This window comes from Pleurodeles waltl, chromosome 5 (assembly GCF_031143425.1).
Source record: "Pleurodeles waltl isolate 20211129_DDA chromosome 5, aPleWal1.hap1.20221129, whole genome shotgun sequence".
NCBI classification, from domain to species: domain Eukaryota; kingdom Metazoa; phylum Chordata; class Amphibia; order Caudata; family Salamandridae; genus Pleurodeles; species Pleurodeles waltl.
Genome location: NC_090444.1, coordinates 156,517,664 through 156,538,068, shown reverse-complemented (window position 1 = coordinate 156,538,068; position 20,405 = coordinate 156,517,664). Strand labels below are relative to the sequence as shown.

Genomic DNA, 20,405 nt, shown 5'->3' with positions numbered 1-20,405 from the left:
ATATTGCGATAAGGTAAGTGCTGAGGGATTTGTATTTGTACTACCAGCCTGAGATGCCAAAGCATGCGGGGAGTCTCCATTTGCTTGAATATTGTTCTTACTTGGAAGTCTGGAAGAGAGAAAGGGGGTAAGAGTACCATTTCCTAAGCCCTTTCTCGAATTTTTCTCCTTTTTATTTAAAATAGATTCAACCTCTTTGATCAGAGTGTCTATTTAATTGACTACCCAGTTGGAAAGAGAGTGCGAAGTTTGGAGGAGCTTTGGTATTTTAGTTTGTACAAGGCCTGATGCAGGACTTCCTTTGGCCTTACGCTTCCCCATTCCGTGTGCTATTGGTCTGTCACACAGATTAAGTAGTGCTCAGCAACAGCAAATTCTTCAACAGTCTTACCTCGAAACTAAGAGAGCAGGCTCAGCCCGGCCTCTAACGGTCTCGGACGGGCACAGTCCTGCGTTGCAGGGCGACGCGGCGCGTTATGAGCGCCCGCGATCAGAAGTCCGGCCCCCACAGCAGCAAGGATCCCTGGGACAGCAAGTCCCTCCAGGTGAGGTAAGGCAGCACAACAATGTTGCGGGGCGACGCGGCGCGCTATGAGCGCCCGCGATCAGAAGTCCGGCCCCCACAGCAGCAAGGATCCCTGGGACAGCAAGTCCCTTCAGGTGAGGTAAGGCAGCACAACCCTAGGCTATAAATCGGCTGTTATCTTGGTCACATTTGGTCTTTGGGGGCTCACTGCACCCTCCCTGAGCTGCCTGGCTCCCGCCCTTCCTTGGCTTGAATTTTATTTACCAAATGTACCTGCATGTGCGCTGAGAGCAAGGGCAGAGGATTGCTTGTAATTGCTCATAGCCTAGGCACCTAGCTGTACCAGGGCTCCGCAATCCCTAGAGACAGTGCCCACTTCTGCTCCAGTACTGGGACCTCGGGTGCAGCTCCATCAGTGCAACACAGTTCACACACTCTAACTCCTCAGCCATGCCAGGACCCCACACATGCTGTCTGCCAGAGCACCACCGTTCCTACAGTCAGTACACACTGCTGTTCCAGTACTGGGACCTCGGGCGCAGCACCATCAGTCACCTCAGTTCACACACTCCAAGCCCCTTATCTATGCCAGAACCACACACATGCCTTCTGCCAGAGCACCTCAGTTCTTACAGTCAGTACACTCTGCTGCTCCAGTACTGGTTTCTCAGGTGCAGCTCCATCAGTGCCCCTCAGTTCACACACTCCAAACCCTCAGCTGTGCCCATGCCAGAACCGCACACACGCTGCCTGCCAGAGCACCTCAGTTCTTACAGTCAGTACACTCTGTTGTTCCAGTACTAGGACATAGGGCGCAGCTCCATCAGCGCACCTCAGTACTACCCCGGTGAGATCACTTCCTTTCCCATTCTGGGCCCCACTCGCAGCTGGGGACCTCCAGGTTAACACTCGGCAACACTGGCACACCGATAATAGGTTCCACACATAGCTCCATTAACATACCTCACTTCTGACCTTGTGTGCCCGTTACAATTCCAGTACTGCAGCCCACATACAACTCTGTCAGTGCACCTCAAACCTAACCTGCAGCGCCCCATTATTCCAATACCAGGAATTACACGGCATTATGTTTCTCATTCTTCACCCGCTACCGTTCTGTTATTTCAGCAATTGGCTGGGACACAGCTCTGTCTATACCCTCAGTCCTGATCTCAAGCACCCCAATATTGCTGTATTGGGGGTTCACATGCAACTCTGCTAATGCACCTCCTGCTGTTCTGCAGTACCCCCTGCTGTTCCACACTCTGACTTCTGATTGGGGACGTGGGGGAGCCAATTAGATCTATTCCTAGCTGCCATCTTTATTTGGGAGGGTCTGTTTCACCCATCTCACTGCATTGTTTCCTTTACTCTGTTTACTCTCAATGTTTTCTCTTCCCTTCATTCTTTCTTTGTCTTTTTTATTTGCTCTTTCCTTTGACTCAGTATGCGTCCTTGCACTTTTTTTTGCAGATCTTCCTTCCTTTCTCTGGTGTTTTTCTTATCTTTATCTGCCAATTCATGTTTTACTATAAATCCCTCTTTTTCCTGTCTGTATGCGAAAACCACAAGTTACTTGACAGGACTCAAAGGGTCAATGTGTTTTTTCCATTCTGTGTCTGTGGGAAATGTCATTACATACATGCCCTGGTTGTTTCTCTCACCATCTCTCTTTTTTCTCTAATGTTCATTTTGCTCTTTCTTTTCCTACTTCTTTCATTATTTTTTAGTCTGTCTTTCATTCCCACATGTTTGCTTTTTAAAAAAAATCTTAGTTGTCTTCATTTTCTCATTCTTTCTTTCCCTTCTTTCTTTTATTTCTTTGCGACTCCTTCTATTTCTTCCTTTTGTCTGTTTTCTTCCTTTCGCTTCTCTTTTTCTGCCCCATCCACTTTCTCTCCTGAGGCCTAGTTATCAATAGAGCAACAGGTGCAGTGGCACCGGGGCCCAGAGACCTATAGACCTCATAGACCTCACTCAACTCTAATTACTGCTGTATTTTCGTACCGAAATTGCTGTCAACCATTTTCCTTTCTTACTCCGGGGCCCATGACACCGTTACTACGCCATTTGTCCTTTCCATCTTTACTCCCGACTCCCTCTTTCCTTTCACCCTCCAATCTGTCCCAAATTATATTTTTGTTATGGTGATTTGAGCATTACACTCTGATGCCAAAAGTTTATTTCTGATAAACGTTTATATGATAATTGTATCTGTTTTAATATAGAGGAAGAAGGTAAATGGAAGTACTTTAGTTAAATGTTGGGCCACTGGAATTATATGTCAGGAAAAGACGAAATGTTATGAGGCAGGGTTAACCAATTTATGTGGCAAGAAACGTCCAGTTATGAATTTACAATGCCAACAGCTCTAACTCAAGAAAATGCGAGACCTATTTCATTGTAAATGCTTGTTAGTGTGCCTCTACAACACTACAGACAGTCTAAATATGCTCACCTCAAATGTCTGTTTTTCTCAAAGTCTTCTAAGCATAGGATTAACAGCGATACCCATGCTGAGCGGAAAGTGACTAAGATTTTTGTCATTTTTGCAGCAAAGTGCATAGGCATAGGATTAGTTCATACTGTCCACATCAAGGTGAAACATGGCAAAGGGTTTTACCATTCCAAGAACAGTAGTGCAGCTTTAAATTGGTAAGAAACATCCATGCCAAGACAACATGTGTTAGATGCTGACATATGTTCTCGTCGTCAGAGAAGCATAGCTTTGGCCAGACACAATCGGCACCCAGTATAGGTAAAAAAAAATAACACTCATAGGGATCTAGTGCCTCATACATTATGCAAAACAAAGCTAGCAACTTTGGGTAGTTCCTGGTTTTAGGTGTAGAGCTACTACTGTTTATGAAGCACATATGCACCACCAACAACACAGTAAATCAGCCACAAAAGTCTGTTTTTGCTAGAAATGTTTTTTGAAGCATATGGTTAGTACAGTGCTCTTTATACCAAGCTCGGAAAATGGCATGCATAGTACTCGTTATTCCTAAACAGTAATACTGTGCATGGAACAGTAAAACACCTTTGTTGTGTTTTTTTTTTTTTTCTTACCTTGTAATGGGTAACACATGCAAATCCCATGCTTCAAGATTTTGCTGCAAAAATGAAAAGGCTTTAGTACTTTTATGGGACAATATTGCTCTTCAGCTTGATTTTTTGCTGGAAATTAGTAAGTAAGCCCATTCTATGAACACTTCTGGGAACTCTCTGCAAATGACTTCCCCACTGAATGATCTTTACACTAAAAGGGCTGGTTCTGTGTCGTTTGGGATCGCCTTTTGTTGTCTCCAACCTAGTTTGACCCTCACTTGGTAATGTAAATTGTCCACACTGCTGTTCTTCTCTCCTTTATAGAAAACTCAAATCTTTACCAACCCTTCCACGAAAAACAGGTGTTTATTATACGCCCCAGGGTTGATGTTCAATTTTTTTTTACATGTATCCTTCATCACCAAACATTTCCTTAAGTACATTACTGTCAATCAATGTAAATTGTGAACATGACTGCAAACACCACAATTGCCTGATCTGAGGTAATTTCACAGCTAAGTAGTTTTCAGATGGAGCCGTCATTATTAATCTAAAAGATGAATTGCTTGTCATTTTCCACATATGCGACTGAATATACACTTCTGGAGTTTAGTTCTCAACATACACTAGTGAAGAGGGCATTTTTGACACACTTTCTAAAGGAAGTAACAGAAATCATTTTTAGACATACAATTAGGATTATTCGCAAAATGCTAAATATTTCCTCTATGACGACACATTCATAGTTTTGTTTAGTCTTTGGTACCAGATATTTTACATTACATTTTTCACTTCCTTATCTTCAGAAACCTGTTCCATTGCTGTTTTCATTTCTTTTACATAGTCTGCCATGTGCTCTATTCCCTGGTCAACACTTACAGGTTCCTTAAGTTTAAGATTGTGTGCCAAAACATTTTCTTGGTTTAGGGGTTATTAGCACATCTCACAAAATGATAAGGGGATAATGTAACTATGTAACATCCTAAGTATGCCTGTTTATGATAGGCCTCTCAACACAGTGATGTAACTTGTCACCATTTCGTTTTTTGGTATTACCCAGCCAAAGGATTTCTACTTCTCTGTAGGATGAAGGGTGCACCAGCACTCTCGCTTGCAGACAGTGAACATTCCAAGGGTGCTGGTCAGGGGGGTCCCTGCACTGCCCATGTCAAGTGCATGGGCAGTGCAGGCCCCCCTCAAACCCGCTGCACCTGTCCTCTACCAGCCTTTTCATGGCGATGCTACCACCATGAAATCACTGGCAGAGAACGAGGTCGTAATCCCCAGGGCAGCACTGCCTTGCGGATTGAACCGCCGCAACCGCCAGACTCGTAATCAGGCCCTATCTGTTGAATTACCCTCACAGCACTGGATCAGGTTAAAAGAAAAGACACACTATGGAAGATACATTCAACTTTGTATGCACAATAGTGTTAGGCCGAGGATAGTGTTTCTGTATCAAGAAACAATATAATTCTACATAGCATTGTCATGAGGGAGTTTAATTCATTAGGGATGAAACACCTTTGCTGATCAGTGCCTTGTATGAAATCCTTTAAAAGAGCATCTCTGTGTGTCAGTAGAACAGTTTATGCATGGACACCAAGATCTACACCCTACAGAACTATTTAGATTCAGTCCAACCCATATTAAATGTAGGCCACACTTAATAAACCCTTATAGCATATCTGAGCTGTGTTGGGTGTTTGTAATAAATACTATCAATTGTGGGGTTTTGTTTTATATTAAATGCCTTACTGTATCACTTTTTTTTCATACAGGAGCCCTGACTCCATGCAGGAACATTGCAGTAAATGCAAACGTCTCTCAGGAAAGCCCCAAGCCTGAGGGATCTGCTCAAGAAGACACCAACAGCTCCCCCCATGTCTTCATTGGGATCTTCCTGGTTATGGGATTCATCCTCATGTTCATTGTTGATCAGATTAGCAGCTACTGCTCGTACCACGGTAGGTATGTATGTATTGGTTATTTGTATAGGACGATGCTAGCCAGAGTGCAACGGAGCACCGTACAATACTTGGGGGAAATGAGAAAGATCAAGTGAGAATTACACAAATACTATTCACACTTTGTCCTCCATATTTTTTAGTTCCAGGGAAATTAAGTGACTTGTCTGGACTCACAGGATGTGATGCTAGTGCCACAGCTGGGATTTGAACCCGGGGTCCCAGGTTCCAAACCCAGCAGCTCCAGCTTCAATGCCACATCTCGTCCTTGGCTTTTACTAACACTTTAGCTTTTTCAGTTTGAACTTTGCATATCACTCATTTAGGATATGTTTATGGTAACTTTCGGGTAAGTCTCTACCATATTTCCAGAACATATTATGAAAATAGCTTTGTTTACGATTAGGCCTTCTCGGGGGAAAATGTAACTTTACCTACACAGTGAAAAACAGCTTTGATAACCTTTCACTGTAGGCAAAATACTTTTCTGTAAAATTTTGCATACTCTACTTTTATACATTAAGCACTCTCTTAGGAGTGACTTAGCCAATATATTAAATTAGGTTTTTCTACATGGCAGAGCAATTTGCTCTAGCACGTTTTACTGCTTGGCTTTACAGCTGCAGCTAACCAGGAACCAATAGTGCTCTCTGGAGCCTCATAGCTTGGTCATACAAATGGGTGGTGTAAATGTGCACCACAGCCCACATGTGACATTTAGGTTTCAAGCCACTGGTGCATTTCCTGCACCAACGTAACATGGATCTCTTGATTTCCTGTAAATGAAACAATCAGGTGTAACCAATATTAGATTATGTTTTATAGGGTAGGATCTCATACTCTGTGACACTGAATGGAAATTGCTACTGTCCCAGACTTAAGTATAGTGACATCTAAGAAGGCATACAGGTGAAGCACGACAATCAAGCAGTAATTTCAGAAGTTGCATTCTTTATTCAAACTAATTTTCCATCTCCCTTTCTGGTCCTGTCTAGTGACGTAGTCTGGTACCCAGACCTCGCATAATTTTACTATCCTCCTCTGGGGCCTGCTGATAAACAGTCGGATATGTAACAGTCAAAGTGAGGGCAATGTCCGGGATTACTTCTGCGTAAAACTTTAAGTGCTATTTAAGAAAAAGTGTAGTGCTCCCTCTGACTATAAATCAGTCCTTGCAACTTGGCCATGGGTGCGAAACATCTTATTCAGATGAGAAACTTAGACAGGCCATGTGCAAGTGGCAGCTGGTGACCACATTCCACTTATATCTCAGTGGAGAATGAGGCTGATAGCCATCAGGGGCCATTCCAGCTCATCCCAGGTGCAGGGGCCTAAGAAATGGGGAAAGGCCTTCACTCCCTTCAGAAAAGAAGGGCATGTGTCTCATGGAGCAGGAGCAGAGGATACTCATTCATAGGATGATCACGCAACCTCTACCTTTGGGCTAAGATTGCACTGACAGTGAACACTGTGGCCACTAATACAGTAGTGTGCATCACACTCATTCTATGATAAGAAAAAAGTGCTTGTTTTTTGTATTGTCCCAATAAGATTACTAGTGTGGGTCATCTTGGAAACTAGAGACACACAGCCCCTCACGCCAAATAATAGAAGATATATTCATGCCAAACACAATTGATTTAGTTCGAGTATTGTATCTCTGGTGTGTAACGCTGGTTTGAGACAGTTGCTCTCTTTTGCATAGAACTATAAATCTTAACGTGTTTCTGGCCCTCGTGTTCCCAGTAGCAATGTTGCTTGTCACAGCCTGCAGCATTTCTTGCTAGGGTGGGACATCACTGCATAAAGTTTGAGAGGACTGCAGGTGTACCCACTTTGTGCCACTGCTGTGGGGCTGTTTCCCACCCTGCCCTCCCTGTGCTGTTGTTAGTAGTGTCTGACAGTCTTAGAATGTCTACATCTTCTGCTAGGGACGAAACCTCATATTCTGTTCTCCAGGTTAACCAGGGCATCCTACAAGTTATTCATGAGGAATCCTTCAAACTGTAAACTTATGCTCCTCAGGATCGCTGTTTTGTAAAAGCCCTCAGAGGAGAGACCCTACATTGTCCCAGACCCTACTTTGAAGTTTCAAGTGGGTAGACCTCTCTTCAATGCCCTTCTAATACCCCTCCCCGTCACCACCTCAAACCCGGACAGGTGTTCCCTCGATCTTTTTCTTTTTCAGACAGTTACTGACCCCCAGGAGAGTTGCCTTCTGACCTCCCTGGGCTGATTATGTCAAGAGGTTTGGGGCAAACTGGGGGTATCTTTTTTTTGTTTTAGTAAATATAATGTTTGCAAACGTTAGGTACAACATTGCTACAATAACCTTCAGGAACATTAGAACAGACGTGCATGGTAAAAGCTTCTCAAACATTCCTGGTGCACTTTTCACTAGGGTTAGCTATCAGTATTGGCATAACGCAATTTGCAAAATGAATGAGATCTGCTGACGACAGAGGACAACCCCACCTCTCATTTCTTCCTCTGCTGCACTTTGTTTCATGGTCCGCATGGAAGGACTATAAAAAGATGTATGCCAGGGCAGTTTCCTGTTAGGGGCATCTAGTGACCTGCACATAGGTAGTGACCAGTGCAGTACACAGCGGAAAGATAACTCTTCCCAAATGCACTACTGTAGGAAAGGGACCAAATCGGACAGGCCGGACATTTGAACTTGCGGGATGCCCTGCACTGTGGTTAGCAGTGGGTGCATGGCTTTGGAGTATAAGCTGGAGGGTACCTTCAGGTCTCTCAGTTTTCCTTTTAACTCAACCTGCCTGGAAGCTGCTACTATTAGTGATTTCAAACTCTGGAGCTGTGTGCAGCCAACATCCTCATTGCTAGGGCTAAGCTGTAAGACCATTAATGAAGCTCTGTTGGCCTGTCGGCTGCTACTTCTGTTGGCTGTAACTGCTGACGTTCTCTATATAGTATCCCCAGACCACCAGCTCAATGAGTCCAGAGGCTCAGACACAGTACTGTAACATGCTGTCTACTTATCCAGAGAGACCGGAGTAGGTCCTCACAAGAAACTTACTGCTGCCAGGACAGGTGCAACTGACTAACACCTGATGAGCACACTCTTCTAAGAACCACCTTTGATATGTTCTGCCATTGATCCAGCAAATCTAGTCAGCTATTAAAGTCAAACAAGATCCTTGTGGTCTGTGGTGAGCCCTTTGTCTTTTTGGGTTTGCACCTTGGCCCAGACTCCAACCCATGGTGTTATTGCTGGGCTCCCTAGACTGAGGAGCTGGTGACTCAGAGAGTATAGGGTAACAGGTAGTGAGAGATTCTCATCCTAAATGGTGTGTGGTAATTAACCTTAAAACCAGAAGTCAGCATCCCTCAGTGGAGCCAGTAAATGCGCACTTAAACCCCGAGACACTATCCCTTTCCTTTGTAGGTACCAAATATGTTGTTGATGGGTTGGCTGCTGTATTTGTGATGTTTCCTTTACTTGTTTAGATGTGTGAAAGCATGAGAATTGCAAGCCCTAAATGTCATCACACTACAACAAGGTTTTTGGCAGGTACATTACATTCTTCCTTTGTTAGAGTATCTTGCCTGCTAACAATTGTTCGTGAGCAGTAGCTATTTGTGACGGTGTCACTAGTTCCTAGTGGTCCCAGCCTTCTTCATTTGGAGTGCTTAGTAGTTTGTGCATCTACGTGCCTTAGAGAAGTCCACTCACAAATGGTTTGAATGCACAGATATCTAATTGTGGGAGTAAAAGGTGCTTAGCACAGGATGTGATAGCCCTTATCACTAAGGAAGTTAACAATAGTCTAAACCGTATTGGTAACCAATAAAAGTGCTATAAATAAGTCAAGGTAACTCATCTAAGTAAGATAAGGAAGGTGAGAGGCTGAGCAGACCTTTTCAGAACCTTTGAATTGCACACAGACCTTGGACAGGTTCAATAACTTATTGAGCTTTCTAATGGTTCACCTGTGATTGTGCCTTCAGTTGCACAAATTTGATGCCAGCCTTGTTTAAAAGGATGCTCTGTATAGCAAGTTGATTGAGGGAGCACATGAGTAATAGAGTTATGTCTTCTCCCGAGAGGGCGGTGAATGTGTGGAGCTGCTTGCAAATGGATGTGGTTGGGTGTAACCTGCATCACTACTCATAATTACCTGTGGCAAGCAGATGACCCACAGTAGTAGTATGATATATTATTATTGTGCCTGGACTCTCATTTAACCATACATTACGAGCAAACTGTTGTAGTCCTATTCCTTGGCAGAAGGTGTGAGAGTGGGCAAAAGGATCTGGTGATTTGTATCATACAGGTCTGGGAATCTGACTTCAGCTAAATTCCTCTACAATAGTTTTCTGAATCTAATTTACGTTTTCTTTTAGATCCCAGTACAGGAATGTTTGTTGGCACAAGCATTACTGCAACACTGGGACTGGTGATACATGCTGCAGGTAAGTCAACACTGTGAATGCAGGGGCGTAGCTTGGGCGGGGGGGTGGTGTCATCCCCTACCCCCTAATAAATACATTCCTGGCTTGGGATTTGGGTCTGGGGGCTCAGATAGGTCTGCTTTGTCTTTGTTGGTTTTTCTCACCAAGGCTTTAACTTGTTCATTCCTGGATTTTGAAATTAAATATGTATGTGACTGACTTACCAAAAAAGTAGTAAATCTGCAGTCACAGAAGTACTCTTTGAATTGGTGTAAATTGACTACTTTTTGAAATGCACAACCATTAGTAGGAGTGGCAAGCTGTGCCAGTCTCGGGCTTCCAGGCATACTACTGGCAATAAACAAGCAAAGGGTTATGTGATGAATGCCTGCAAATAGTTTAACCTCTGGCAATCGCTCGGGTAGCGTTCCAACCCACTGTTTTTCGACTGCTGTGACAGTCTAAACAGAGGCCACCTAATGCAAATCGGTGCTAATTCAATTCGTCTTGGGCACAATCTATCCCAAACCTTCCTCAGTTCACCCTCCATTCTGCGACCTACCGTATTTTTTGAGTTGGGAAATTTGAGATCCACCCTCCCCGAATCTCACTGGCTATGCTACACCCCTTTGTATGTTGAAGAAAATGTATAATCTGAGCACTATTTTAGGTCTGACTTGATTTTAGTGTGAAAATAGGCAGAGATACGGTATTTTTTAAACCATTTAAACAAAACCATTTTTGTTTTAAACTGAGAAATACTATGCAATCCAAGACTGGTTAATGCAAAGGTGTGATCCTTAAATGCAGTTGTAAGTGACATGTGTGTCTCCGCACTGAAGAACCTGCAGCTGTGCACACTAACAAAGCCGACAGCTGTGCTTTGCATGATGTATGAGGACACATTTATTGCAGGTTTAAAGATGCATTACAAAAGCATAATTCAACTTCCAGGAGCTTTAATTTGATTTTACTTTCATAGCAAGATTAGCTTTTTATTCCTTACCAAAAGGAGTGCTTTAAAAGACTATTACATATCAGACCACAGGGTCTAACACAAACAGCAACAATAAACAAAAAGAATATCACAGACCCAGCTGGTGTCACAAACATGCAATTTCTTCTTTCTGCTGCTGTTCTCTTCTCTTTTACCAGTTAATTCTGTGGTTGAGGGGCTTTTTACGGATTAAACACAAGGTTTTCCCAAGCATCGTGATAAACTCTTTGTTGTAGGAGCCCTAGACTAATATTGTCTTACATACTGTGCCATATTGAGAAGGATCACATCTGAGCCCTACTAAGGATCAACCTAGTCCCTGGCCGCTTACACAGATCTGAGTACAAGAATGTATTCTCTTGATTGCCTGGATTTTTATTAAATCTAGTTGCTTTACAGGGTCAGTGGCCTACAGTCTGTACATTCATCTTAAAAAACAAGTAGAATTCTAATGTTAAAATAGAAGTGCTACTGAAACAGACTCCATGCTTGTGCAAAACTGTGTTTTCACAGAAATTCCGATGCAATTCTGAGTGGACCCCTAGCTGCTACAGGATACTCTCAACATGGAGAGTAGAGGAAGTGTGCTATGATTTGAGAAGGACAATTTTATTGGATTAGAATCTAATACCAACTATTAAAATTGTTTTCTGTAGGATATTAGCAAACCAGTGTTTTTTCGGATTTAATGTTTATTTTTGCTTTTCAACAAGAAACACCTTATGCGGTTTAGTAATGACCCCTGTACTGATCACTGATTGATTCCAGGATGTAACTGGAATTTTCACCATAGAAATTCAGAAGGTGACCAAAACACAGATGCTGACAAAATAATGTAGTAAAATAATTTTAGTAACAATCATCTGTAACTGGTCAACTGGAAATCCCACCAAGGGCTCAGCCTTTATAAAAAATGTAAAAACCTAAAAAATCCACTGAACCTGTACCTCGTTAGAGAGAATTTATCCAATTATGCATCTCTGACTTCCTCACTGGCACTCATTATCCAACGGCTCTATAGACTCTTTGGCTGAACTTGTCCTGTACTTTGTACTTCACCTGTAAACAGCCCTCCATCTAGTTCCATTTATTATTCCCCTTCTTGACATCTTGACTTTCTCTTTCGCTCATACTTAATTGGCTTAGTCCTCAGTATTCTTTTTCCCGTTGCTACCAGGACCGCATTCAGCTGCCTTGAGCACACGCCCAGCACATAATTTCAATGCAAAGCCTGATAGCTCTCAAATAAAACCAGGACACTACAGACTAGTGACAATAGTATTCACAGCGGTGAACAGCATTTCCCCTGTCTACCTTGCTGACATGTTGACTCTCTACATCCCTACCATAAATCTAGTCAAGCAAACCCATCTTGAGCATCGTGTAGGTTCCACTCTCTCAGCCTTCGAGGACCCCTTCTCTTGAGATCAGTGCATCCTGATATCTTGAGTTTAAAACTACCTTAAGGTATCATTCCATGCAACCAGGAACGAGTGAATTATTCCACTCACTGTATTTAAATTGTAAATATGTGATATTACATAAGACTTTTGAATTAGTTGAAGCAACACACTTTTGAAAAATACCTCAATCACCCACTCTTATTTGTATTACCTATCCAGTCTGACCTGTGTACCATTATTGCCTTTTGTACAACATTTCTGTATTCATGTCGTTGAATAAATAAATAATTCTACCCACAATTTAGTTTTCCTTGCTTTTCTCTTTTCACTGACCTGCCCCACCGGACGCAAGTAGACTAACCCAGGCATTCACTGTAGCACCTTTGATGTATTATTTTTCCATCTACGAACACACTGATCCTAGACTGAGCTCTTTCAGCATTATTTAAATCTCTCCTTTGTAATGTTGATCAAAGTTTTACACATTTTTCTTGCAAACTGGCTTCAATGACCTCCTAAAACCCCTATGAGCACTAAGCTATTTAAATGTAAAGTTAGCATAGAGTGCGGCATCAAGCGCATTTCAAAATGCTTCCTGTTTTATATAACTGTAACATATTTTTATTAGAAGATGCATGGTCCCAAAAGATAATGTAAAAACCCATGAATGCTTGAAGACAGCTTTAGGTCTTTTGTCAAAAGAACTATTGTGGACGATACCATTATTTACATGGGAGTCTGGGTCAGCGGATTGCTTACTATTGGTTGGCTCTCTTGCCTGTCACATTTGCTTGCTTTCTATTCAATGGCTTCCCTTTTTCTTCTGTTTGACCCTCTCATTTAGATATTCATAACTGAAGATTGTTTGGGATCTAGGGAATTTAAAAATATTGGAGGGAATTTTCTAGATTCATTTAATCTTTCAACAACAAGTCCAGGGTGAAAAAACAAATATCTACAAGAGGTGTAAACATAGAGTATGAAATAATGGATAAAAACAATTAAAGTTGTTGTCTCTTTCTGATTTTGCGAGAAGGCTTATTGCATGGCTATCCCTAAAGAAAAGATTGGGAATATCCTAACTAGAAGGGTTGTGTCTAAGCTTTAAACCTGAGAAGGGCTAGTGGGAATCTTCAATAGCACATCAGTTAGCGGTGTGCTGCCACCGATCTGTCGTGATGGTCATCACAGAGTGATCCCACTGCTGTTTTTTGCTGTTGTTATTGGCAGGGATATCCTTCATTGTACATAAAGGTGTGGGTGTTTTTTTAGAAACAACCTCTCTATTGTATCAATCTTTCAGTCACCGTACCGTGGCCATTCTTCTAGGTGTGAGCTTTTAAAAGATTAGTTGCATGCAAACTATGGCTCATCAAAAAGTCCTCTGAGTATCCAATAACTCCTTCTGCAAAGTCCACTCTTCAAAAAAGTAAACTGTAAAGAAAATTACAATATAAAATATCGAATATTACCAAAGCTCAAGCAAGAGAGGAAGCAATATGTTATTCCAAAGACAATACAGAAGGAAGTGTCTGCAGCCCTAGTCCAAGTGCTCTGGCATTCAGAGTTGGCTAACAAAGGGAGTTTCTGGTGGTGGGAAGGAGATGCAGGGCAAAATATGCATGTCATGTGCATTATATGTCAACTTCAACAGTCATATGTAGGTTCTTATACTTGTAATTCTGCACATAATACCAAACTATACTGGAATCGGTAAAATCTAGGACAAAAGTAGTAACAATCTTGAATGGAAATACTCACAACAGCCGAAAAATGTTTTCACCTATTTTTGGTTTCAAACAATATTTCAGTTTGTTGACTTCCACTATAAGCACACCGCCTAAGGTATTCCTTCATGATATTTCATAACAAGGATAAATCTTTGAATCTCCTCTGATTTTTTGTACTTGCCAAATTGCCACCACAGAAAGGCACTGCTCTCATATTCTGATGTTCGTCATCATGCTACACATATTGTGCTAACCAAACATATAAATTATATTGGTTGTGCTACGTAGTATATCACCAACCAAAAGAAACAAGTATTGACAAAGACAATCGGTCTCCCTCTTTGGCTTTGCCAATGTTTTTGTCAATAATGTTCATCCCTATCAAAAAGTAAGAAAGTTGGTTATTGCAGATGCGTAATAGCTTTGTCAAATTAAGAAAAAAACATCAGTGTGATGATGTATACATATCATTTATCATTACGGATCACGGTCATGACACTATTGCGTCCCTAGTATGATGATGTATACACACACGTGCTTCACTGAGCATGCATGCGCATACGTTACTAAGCATGCATGCGCATACGTCATTATGTGATGGTTATTTGGACTTTGTTTTCTTAATTTACTGTTATGAAGATGGCGGGTGCCCAGCTTGGAGAACCAAATTAAATAAAAGACAGGCAAAACCGCATTAGCAGAAATGTGTGGAATGGTTGCAAATTGCAGCTTCCATAACACCTAAATAGTAAAAAAAAAAGAAATACATGGAAAAGTAACAAAGTAAATATGGGGGGGGGGCAATGAAAGACTGAGGGTGGGTGGAGCAATGGAACACCACTGAGCAGTGGTGGTAGTAAGCAGGAGCCGGGGGGTGCAGTATGGTAGCAAAGGGGGACATTAAAAAAGAGTTGAGCAGGATGGTGAGGGACAGGGATGGGGGAAGCAATGAATGAGCTAGGGTGTGGTGAGCCGCACGGAGAATGTAGGAAGGTAGTTGGTAGAAAGGAGGGAGCTCCACAGAGGGTAGAGTGGAAGAGAAAGAAAACTCATATATTGCCATGGAATGCTAAAAGTAAACAGCGACAAAATACAAGTCAACCTTTCAAAAGGATAAGTAAAGAAGTCCTTGAATAGGATAAAACACGTTGGCAACTTGTTGAAGGAATCTTTCATGATGAAAATATGAATAAAGAAATAAAGAATTTTCAATAAAAGAATGGAGCTTCCTTAAAGAATTTCTTATCCTAACGATTTGGACCCATGGGTATACATGTTTTGGACTTTTGAATTTAATTAGTTGCTTGTTCTAATTGGTGCTTGGGTACATGTTTATTTTTGTGCTAGGGCTGATGCCAAAGTTAAGGAGCTTAGTCAAAAGTGTTTATAGTGCCACAGCACCGTTAGTAGCGAGTTCCCCCGGGGCTCAACTGGCCTAGTTCGCATCGTACTTGTTCTCGCATCACAGAAGAGTTCAAGCGATGCAGTGGGCATCTTCAAAAGTGCACCTGTGAGTCCAACTCAATTCAAAGAGGTCGGGCTGCTTACCGCCCACGCAGAAGCACTCATTCGGCGCAGGCTCTTTCCCCGAGCAACACTGCCAGATGTCTCCCAGATGTAATAGCAGCTCCCTGCTCATTAAGACGCGATAAGTTGACTTTGCTCAACTGGGAGGAGGAGGGTGCTGTTAGGAATCCTTTTTTCAGCTTCTGATTCCAGCAAGAGTGCGGCATCATCTACAGCATCTCCGGCAGTCCTCCGTGATGAGTCAGGGGCCGTTCCCTTGCAATGTGGGTTCAACTCTTTGATCATAGCTTCAGTCTCTCACAATTCTAAAGCAGATTGTCCACAACACAATTCATGGGAGTGACTAGAGTATACACTTGGATGTCAGCCACCCTGATATGTGCATCAAAAGGGCAATCCCATACCCCCAGCCCTACTCTTTACAATTCTCTATTCAGCCCCATCTCCCTTCCTCAGATGTGTCCAAGTCCCTTCCTTGTGATCTATCTATGAATCAAAGAGCAGTCCTTTAAAAAATCATTGGGCCCCACCTCTGAACTTTTCACAATTCTTCTATTATTTGGCAATGTTCACATTTGTCTAAACTTATTTAAACATTGCAGTTAAATAAAAATACAATCAAATAGATGTTGCCAAACATAGTATTCTCGTCTGGCTGGTCTTACTAACATATAAAAGCATCCAGAGTATGATTATTAGGAGTGGGGAGGGGGTGAGGGTTGAAGAATATTTGGAGTCCCTTCCCTTTTGACACATACTCCCAGCTTATGACAAAACATGTTAGTGATTTAGTGATGACCCACTACAGAGTGGTAAACTGATGCTCCTTTTTTCAGTTTAAAACAAAAGCCTTTTATCAGCACAATGCTTCTCTTTGCCAGAGCCTGGCACCCCACCGCCTCCCCTTCTTCCTCCAGGATCATTTGAAGCCTTCCTAGGGGGGTTTTGAAAGCCTCTGCTCTAGTGTGCCCTTTCCCAGCTCAGAGAAATGTAGAAATACACAAATCTGTCTGGGGGGATTTCTCTCCTCCTCATGTTTTTACCAGGCAGGCCAAGGCTTCCCAAAATGGAACCCAGGGTCCTCCTTAATTGCATGGCCATTGTATGTACCATTGTATGTATGTACATTGTATGTACCATTGAGGCACATTTAACCAGCGTATTTTCACAGTACACTTTCAGTCCAGCACTGTTCGTCCATGTATTGCATCCATACATGTACCCATGCATCCAGCACAGATACTCAGTGTGCGCGCACTGTTCAGCACTTTTTTCTATATTTAACCAGGGCGTGCTCTTTAAAAACACACTCCCTGCTAGCACATACACTCACTTTGTGTGCACTGCACAATACTTCACCACTTATATTGTGTTCCACTCAAGCACACATACACTCAGCACATGCTTTCTCCAAACATGCACTGCACAGCGCCACATCTCTTATGTAATATATTCCTCTCAGCATACAGACACCTAGTACATGTACTAACCACACATGCACCTCACAGCATCCTTGTACTTTACCCTTCCCACACAGACAGCAAATGCTGAGTCACCACTCCTGTGCTGCACAGCACTCCACAACTTACCTGATGTAGGCCAAGGGCGATTTGAGCACACAGCAGCGGAACTTCTAAAAAGGTGAGTGAACCTGTGGGCCTCACTCCAGTGGCACAGGTTAAAAAGGTCCTGTTCTCTACTGCTGGCACTACCGATCTCATGTTGCTTAAGTCCTGTTGAAGGCGGGGCCTTCCACCATTATGAGAGTAGCGCTTCGGACATCGCTCAAGGGCCAACAAAGCCTGAAATCCGTGAAACAATCCTTTGTCATGGCACACATGTATGATCCATGTTCGCCTGTGACAAAACATCAGGATTAGGGATTCAGACAAGAGGCACTCAGGGCAGGGGTACACGTCTTTACTATGCAGAGGACTTTTCCATCCTAACAGACAATCCTTAGTTGCACTATTAAGTTGGGGTAAATAAATAAATTCACAGATATGTTTGATTGGTGATTAATGATTAAGATGGCAAAAAGTTTTCTTAGAACTGGAAATCCTCCAGTCACCTAAAAATAGACACTTGTCTAATCCAAATGATGAAACTTGCTGAACTGGAACGGGTATCTTTTAAACTACGAGGTCAACTAGAACAATTAAAACTATTAAAAATCATTTTTTGAGCTTTCCAACTGCTAAATAATGAAGTATTCCCATTATTCATAATACCAGTTCTTAACTTGTGTTCTTCTGTTCTGCCCTACAACAACATTATTTTTAAATTCTTGCAGATGTTCAGCTGATATTTCTGTGTATTTTGTGTTATTACTGGTTGCATATATCTCTCTTTTAAAGTGCTTACATGTATCTAGAAAGGTACAATTCTTCAAAAAAGACACCTTTTTAATTGCAAAAAAGGTTTCATCCTCGATGGTTTCTGTAATGTATTGATTAGATCCTTTTTTATCTTGGATTAAGCTTTTCAGGACAGTGTTTCCATCAAGGAGTATGGGTCTTGGGTTGTATGAAGTTTCCCACATTTATTGCTTTGGTCTATTTCTGTTTCCCTTCACCATGGTTCTCGCTCGTTCCTACCCTTCCTCTGCGCCTCCACCACTGTGTTGTTTTTTTCTGGATACTCTTTGACACCTGTCACTATTTTCTGGAACTGGTGCATGGTTTTCTCCCTACTCCCAACTGGTTAGCTTTCCCTCTCTGGGTCTGGAAGTAGTGTTTGAATGTTACAGGTTTTACATTTTCTTTTGTCTTGTCTGCACAGATAAGGAAGGCCTCAATGTTTTAGCTGCAGCTAAGGCTGTCTGCAGCATTGTGTCTTCCAGTGTCTTACATTTTGCACCTCACACACAGCATTGGCTCTCCTTTTGGGAACCATGTCCCAGATGAGTACCTTGCTGAAGAAGAAGAACGTTGGAGGTCTAGGTGGTGACATTTAAGGATGCATTAGTATGGATCATCAAATGGGTATTGATCTGAGCCACCAGTGAAGAAGATTAGGGAAGCAGTAGTACCATCTTTTGAGTTGGGCTTCACACTTTACTTCTCCGGTTAGAGCCTACATATTCAACTCTTCTCCTTCATGGCTGCTCGTTTCAATAATTGGTATGGAATGGAGTCGGGATGCTTTGCTATTACCAAGCTCAGAAATCCAGCTGCGGAAACAATAAGGTAGTGAGGAGACTCTCCACCCAACATTTTGAGGTTTATCTAATGAGGGACTTTTCTGAAACATCTGCATTGTGTTGCAGCTTTCCATATATTGCCTTTATTTTGGGCCTGTTTCCCATTTATTCTCTACCCATTCTGACAATGTGTTGGTCAGATCAGATCCACCTGAGTTCACACAAATCAGCTTGCTGAAGTCTGGTTATATGTGAGGTAATTTGACCTGATCAATCAGGTTACTTCATTGCCAACCTGGGTTGTTGTGCCCTTGTGAAGCCACGGTATTACAAGGCCTAGAAATACCAGCTCTTTTGAAGGGTCTTAAAACATGATAATATAGTGCAGGTAGCACAAGCATGCAGAGCTGTGTGCACAAATGGAGCAATGGGTGACATTTCCCCACTTTCCCCACTGGCTCAGCTTATCCCCTCAGTGGTTCAAATACATAGGTAAGGTCAGGAACTGAGCACCAGCACTTCTTTGATGTGAAAAGAAAAGTACCAGCATTTCACCTGAGAGTTGCAGTACTTTAATTGGGAGAGCACCTGCATTTCATAGTATAAAAAGTACTGTGGGACAGGCTCTGCAGGTTACTTCTCATTCCAGGTGGAATATTTAATAAAGTCTAGATTGAGGTGTGGGTGTACTGAACAAAGATGTTAATTAAGGGCCACCATGTATCTCTGCACCTACTGTAGATCCATCTAGCTTCTATTCGGAGTCTAGTTGGTCAAAGGGGGATTTTAACATAGATCTTCCAGCATACAAATAAACTTGTTCTAAAAGAATTTGGGATTCTGAATGTGAACTTTTTTGCTTCTCATTTTAGCAAAATGTTTCCACCACATAGGATTTACTAGGAAACCTAAACTTGTATCTCACTGGCCATCTGTGTACCACTTTGCCATCTTCATGAAGACACATATCATTCTTAATCTGTGCTACCACTTGGACACATTTAATAGTCATGTTTTATGCCAGATACAGTCCAACAACATCCACCTAGTTATGCCTCACGTCATGTCTCCAAGCCCAACAGGTTACTCTTTTATGCTGTTGTCAACCAACGTTAACTCCTAAGCAGTGCTGATTATTGCAAACATCTTTAATTCTTTTTATATTGATTGCATTGTTATGATACAGATTAGTAACAGAGTTAAAAGAAGATTTGGTGAAAACAACTATTATCCCGTCTTCTCCATTCAAATTATCCTGCCAAAGGGACAACCATTTCATATATTCGCTGTCATTCATGAATATCCCCAATCACCACTTCTGGAAGTTTCTCTGCTCGTCAGAGCACTCCTCTGGTGGGCAGTTCTTCCTGTCTCTTCAACGCTTCAGGGTCTCTGCTGAGTCCCACTGCTCCAACCAACAGACCACTAAGAGGATTTGGTGGGAAGAATGGTGGCCACATGGTTGCTCCCCTTTCTCAAGGCATTTTTTGTCTCTTCGTCTTGCTCAGAGAGTGTCAGCGTAGTAGAAAGTACTTTGGCAGTACAGTACACTTATGTGCGTCACAGGGGCCTCTGCAGTTCGTTGATGCTCCCAAATCCTTGGTAAGGCTCCAATGGAAAAAGGTTTTGGCCACTGAGGAAGC

The 20,405-nt window shown here is 42.2% G+C and overlaps 1 protein-coding gene across 1 annotated transcript in view; it reads left to right on the top strand.

Annotated features, from left to right (window-relative positions):
• LOC138295497 (zinc transporter ZIP9-like) overlaps positions 1-20,405 on the top strand; it is a 164,127-nt gene that overhangs the window by 87,452 nt on the left and 56,270 nt on the right. The window contains exons 3-4 of the mRNA XM_069233838.1: positions 5,359-5,544; positions 9,916-9,984. Coding sequence (XP_069089939.1) covers positions 5,359-5,544; positions 9,916-9,984 — 255 coding nt within the window. The remainder of the gene's footprint in view (positions 1-5,358; positions 5,545-9,915; positions 9,985-20,405) is intronic.